At 43.7% G+C, this 6,000-nt stretch overlaps 1 protein-coding gene across 1 annotated transcript in view; it reads left to right on the top strand.

Annotated features, from left to right (window-relative positions):
• The window catches only part of LOC123482635 (vesicular glutamate transporter 1-like), a 40,615-nt gene continuing 34,615 nt past the window's right edge, over window positions 1–6,000 (top strand). The window contains exon 1 of the mRNA XM_045211026.1: window positions 1–302. Within this exon, the coding sequence (XP_045066961.1) occupies window positions 241–302 (62 nt within the window). The 5' untranslated portion in view covers window positions 1–240. The remainder of the gene's footprint in view (window positions 303–6,000) is intronic.

Below are 6,000 nucleotides of genomic sequence, written 5' to 3'. Positions count from 1 at the left end.
CTATAGGCTAGACTAGGATAAATCTAAATGTAGGCTATTGTATTTAGAAATATACATTTTATGACAAGCTGTGCAATTTCTGTTGTGTCGGAGCGCAAGAAGTGGTAGGGATGGACTAATGGAGTGAGAGAGAGAGAGAGAGAGAGAGAGAGAGAGAGAGAGAGAGAGAGAGAGAGAGACTGCGCTTAGAGCTGGAGTGCGCGCGGGATAGCACACCGGCTGGATCGGGGAGTCGCGAGGATGGAGATCCGACCAGACAGGTTTAAGGCGGTTGCAGCCAAGAATCTGGGAAAGATACACAGGTACCTCCTTAACTTCTTAACAATTGCTTATGGCTTGCCTTATTTTTATGTAAACCGTTTTTTGAAAATAGATGTTTCTATAGGCTGCGGTAATTGATCACCATCTGCTACCCATTCCCACTACTTACCACCCTATAACTTTTATTTTTGATATTCAAAGGCCAAAAGGGCAACTGTTCGAGAAAGTGACTAAAAAGAAGTGGCACTCTCAGACAATATAGCGCACGATCGATAACTGGATCTCAGTGACGCGGACTGTATGCTAGGCGCACCTGGACTCGTTTGGACAGTGTGCGCTCAGGGGCACAGACAAAATGGCAACATCTGGTGTGCACTCAGAGATGGAGCGGACATTATCACCATAAAACTAGAAAAACTAAAACAAATCGAGAAAGTGTATGTTATCAAATTCAATTCGGATAGGCTGTATAACATTGTGCAGTACTCCAATCGAAATGTAGTGGTGTACATTGATTATAGCAGGGTTGGGGTCAATTCGAATTGAATGCAGTCAATTCAGGAATTAAACAGAAATTCCAATTCAATTATTGAAAAAAGGGCATACATTTTCAATGACTTCTCAATAAACTGGAAAGTATGCCTATGCCTAACAGCTATTTATTTCAGAAGTTCAATTTTTGAATTTTGAATTAACTTCCTAAATTGACTGCTTTCAATTCGAATTGACCCCAATCCTTGGATTGCAGGCTACCTAGATTGTCTCGGTCTTGGCGTTCAGGTGAGATGTGCCACTCTTGGTTTCAGCTGAGAGTGCGTGCCAGGTCTGGGACCTGTCATGCTCCAAGAGCTGTGATTACATAATATTTTCGTGCGTAATTGACGCGCACTGGCCGATTGAGAATGTTGTCCAGATGGAAAGGAATAGAGAGAATCAGATTAGCCTCATGTAACATGGATGGTCCCCGGTGCTGGTGGCAGACAGACAGACAGCGAGAGAGAGAGAGAGAGAGAGAGAGAGAGAGAGAGAGAGAGAGAGAGAGAGAACAATACCCATTGCAAATCCTTATCACCTCTCTTGTTCGAAAGTTTTTGTCGCATGTTCAATCAAGTAGTCTACAGTCAACCTGACGGTTCGATGCAGTGGTTCTAAGCATGTTACATAGTTGGGACAGGATTTTAAAATTCCCCTGCAACTGCAGGTGCGGATTATAGGCCTACCTTTCGCTATTCAATTGTAGGGGTCACGTTTAATTAATTTTTCCAATCATTTTTATTTAGTAACGTTTAACTGTATTAAGACAAAAAATAGGCATATATGGCGTACAAAAAATTTAAAGCACCAGTTATTGTTATGATGACCAGAATTATAGATATGCATACTGTTTTCGCAAAATCATCTTTGAACATGAACATTTCATCACATTAGGCTTAATGTCCATCATTTTGGCATAGAATGAACTCATTGGGATATTTAGACTGTGATTAAAATTGAAAATATTGACAAATCAATAGAGGTCTTTCAAATTACTTTTGCCAGGTTTATTAATTGATTGATTGCATTTATTAGATAATTAAAAGTAGTGTGGTGCTCCAGCCAGATGAACTTCCGTGGGTCGGCTAGGCCTATAGGTTATTACGTCAGACAGATTCTCCGTAGGTCGACTGGACACTCAGGCAGGAGTCATTTACATTTTAAAGCTCCTGCAGCCTCCTGTCGAAACCCTGAATCGAAGCATAAATCAAAACATTTTGAAGATTTCAAAAATCACACATTTTCTTTATTTTATTATAATTTGGCCATTATTAATATTGTTGTAATATTTTATATATATACAGTGAGGGAAAAAAGTATTTGATCCCCTGCTGATTTTGTACGTTTGCCCACTGACAAAGACATGATCAGTCTATAATTTTAATGGCAGGTTTATTTGAACAGTGAGAGACAGAATAACAACAAAAAAATGCAGAAAAACGCATGTCAAAAATGTTATAAATTGATTTGCATTTTAATGAAGGAAATAAGTATTTGACCCCTCTAAAAAACATGCCTTAGTACTTAGTGGCAAAACCCTTGTTGGCAATCACAGAGGTCAGACGTTTCTTGTAGTTGGCCACCAGATTTGCACACATCTCAGGAGGGATTTTGTTCCACTCCTCTTTGTAGATCTTCTCCAAGTCATTAAGGTTTCGAGGCTGATGTTTGGCAACTCGAACCTTCAGCTCCCTCCACAGATTTTCTATGGGATTAAGGTCTGGAGACTGGCTAGGCCACTCTAGGACCTTAATGTGCTTCCTCTTGAGCCACTCCTTTGTTGCCTTGGCCGTGTGTTTTGGGTCATTGTCATGCTGGAATACCCATCCACAACCCATTTTCAATGCCCTGGCTGAGGGAAGGAGGTTCTCACCCAAGATTTGATGGTACATGGCCCCGTCCATCGTCCCTTTGATGCGGTGAAGTTGTCCTGTCCCCTTAGCAGAAAAACACCCCCAAAGCATAATGTTTCCACCTCCATGTTTGACGGTGGGGATGGTGTTCTTGGGGTCATAGGCAGCATTCCTCCTCCTCCAAACACGGCGAGTTGAGTTGATACCAAAGAGCTTGATTTTGGTCTCATCTGACCACAACACTTTCACCCAGTTCTCCTCTGAATCATTCAGATGTTCATTGGCAAACTTCAGACGGCCCTCTATATGTGCTTTCTTGAGCAGGGGGACCTTGCGGGCGCTGCAGGATTTCAGTCCTTCACGGCGTAGTGTGTTACAAATTGTTTTCTTGGTGACTATGGTCCCAGCTGCCTTGAGATCATTGACAAGATCCTCCCATGTAGTTCTGGGCTGAATCCTCACCGTTCTCATGATCATTGCATCTCCACGAGGTGAGATCTTGCATGGAGCCCCAGGCCGATGGAGATTTACAGTTATTCTGTGTTTCTTCCATTTGCAAATAATGGCACCAACTGTTGTCACCTTCTCACCAAGCTGCTTGGCAATGGTCTTGTAGCCCATTCCAGCCTTGTGTAGGTCTACAATATTGTCCCTAACATCCTTGGAGAGCTCTTTGGTCTTGGCCATGGTGGAGAGTTTGGAATCTGATTGATTGATTGCTTCTGTGGACAGGTGTCTATTATACAGGTAACAAGCTGAGATTAGGAGCACTCCCTTTAAGAGTGTGCTCCTAATCTCAGCTCATTACCCGTATAAAAGACACCTGGGAGCCAGAAATCTTTCTGTTTTAGAGGGGGTTAGATACTTATTTCCCTCATTAAAATGCAAATCAATTTATAACATTTTTGACATGCGTTTTTCTGCATTTTTTTGTTGTTATTCTGTCTCTCACTGTTCAAATAAACCTACCATTAAAATTATAGACTGATCATTTCTTTGTCAGTGGGCAAACGTACAAAATCAGCAGGGGATCAAATACTTTTTTCCCTCACTGTATTGACAAGAGCATGGCCTAAACAAATGCAGCGTTATGGAAGGAAAAACTGTGGGAAAACACAATTTCATGTTAATATAAAACGGTAGGTAACCTACATCATAAGTTACCATAAACGGTTTAAAATATAATATTAAAAAGTGATCAATTTATCGTCTGTGTAGGTGACAAAAAAGGAGAGATTATAGTCATTGATAGGGCAGCAAACTGGAGCTCTCTCGGGATTTGAGGTAGCAACCAAACATATAAATCCCGGTCCAGAAATAGCCCGTTTCTCGGCCCAGCTGTCGTTCCACGCAAATCCCCAAACTCTACCCCTCCCACAGTCCCACTCCATGCCCAGCCCACTGTCACTTCCACTCGCCCCCCTCCCCTCACCCCATCCTCATTCAGAGACCAGCCTACTCCATTATCTCATCCGGGGCTCCGGATTAAGTGTGTAAGGGCACGCGAGTCAAATCGCTTTTTTCCCCTGGCTCTCGTGAGGCACGTGAGTTGATTGGATTTGATTTATATAGCGCCTTTTTACCCAATGCTTTCTACCAAGTGAGGTACTGAAAGCACTTTATATAGTAGGCTAAAGGAGGTACTGAAAGCACTTTACATAGTCGACTAAAGGGGGAAACTCACCTTCACACTACAGTTCTTACACTTCTTGCAGGACTGTGAGGGCTCAGCCTCAGAGGAACTAGCTCTATGACTGTACTGTATCAGACTGAGGGCTCAGAGGAACTAGCTATATAACTGTACTGTATCAGAATCAAAGGGCTGAACTAATCCATAATTATTGGTGTATTCATATATGGTAGGCCTATATTCAAACAATTGGAAGTGTGTGTGTGTGTGTGTGTGTGTTTGTGTGTGTGTGTGTGTGTGTGTGTTTGCGTGCGTATGTGAGCGTGTATACTGTGTGAGTGGTCTACCTCACAGACAGAACCGTGATCCCTCCCTGTGAATGCTGCCAGTAGTTCATCTATTATTTAGAGGTTTTCTCCATCAGAATGTGTCTCCTGTTTCTATATTAAACAAGGTAGGCCAATACTATTGTAGTGTAAGGTACAGAGCAGCCCCAACACCTTCTCCTCTCCTCTCCTCTCCTCTCCTCTCCTCTCCTCTCCTCTCCTCTCCTCTCCTCTCTCCCTCTCCTCTCCTCTCTCCTCTCCTCTCCTCTCCTCTCCTCTCCCTCTCCTCTCCTCTCCTCTCCTCTCCTCTCCTCTCCTCTCCTCTCCTCTCCTCTCCTCTCCTCTCCTCTCCTCTCCTCTCCTCTCCTCTCCTCTCAACCTTCATCCCTTCCTTGCAGTCATTCCCCTGTCATTCCTCAATAAATAATAACATATGCATAGGCTTTCATCCAGTCATGTGGGCATACATGTTATGTATTGGTGGTCCTGGGAATCTAAACCACAACCCTGGTGTTGCAAGAGCCATGCTCTACTCACTGAGCTACAGAGGACCATGCTCTACTCACTGAGCTACAGAGGACCATGTTCTACCAACTGAGCTACAGAGGACCATGCTCTAGCAATTGAGCTACAGAGGACCATGCTCTACCAACTGAGCTACAGAGGACCATGCTCTACCAATTGAGCTACAGAGGACCATGCTCTACCAACTGAGCTACAGAGGACCATGCTCTACCAACTGAGCTACAGAGGACTAATCATTGGGAGCATCCCCTCATACTGGGGTTGTTATTCCCCTCTATAGTTAATGGCCTACCAACAATATATAGGCAACCCTGAGAAGCTGCTACAGTCGAGTCCTCAAACAGTAGACGTGTCCTATAGCTTGCACCTACAGTATACAATCAGATTAGAGAACCTGGCGCCGACGAAGATGGCGGCCTCGCGACTAGCTCTTAGGAAACTTTGCAGTATTTTGTTTTTTTATGTATTATTTCTTACATTATTAGCTCAGAAAGTGTTTTGCATCATTACATACAGCCGGGAAAAACGATTGGATATCAGAATGGCGGTAACTCACCAGCATTACGACCAGGAATACGACTTTCCCGAAGCAGATCCTTTGTTTGCTCTCCCCAGGGCAACTGAACTGATTCCAGCGACTGACCCAAAACATCGCCGGCGTAGGAGAGGCACTCGGAGCGGCCTGCTGGTCCGACTTAGGAGGCGCGCACACCACCCACCACTTCCAAGTATTCTACTCACTAATCTTCAATCTTTGGTTAACAAAGTCGACGAACTCCGGGCAAGGATTTCTTTCCAGAGAGACATCAAGGCCTGTAACATACTCTGTTTCACGGAAACATGGCTCTTTTGGGATATTCTGTAGAAATCG

Source organism: Coregonus clupeaformis, chromosome 35 (assembly GCF_020615455.1).
Source record: "Coregonus clupeaformis isolate EN_2021a chromosome 35, ASM2061545v1, whole genome shotgun sequence".
NCBI lineage: Eukaryota > Metazoa > Chordata > Actinopteri > Salmoniformes > Salmonidae > Coregonus > Coregonus clupeaformis.
The sequence above is the reverse complement of the archived record's forward strand: the minus strand, read 5'-3'. Positions and strand labels throughout refer to the sequence as shown.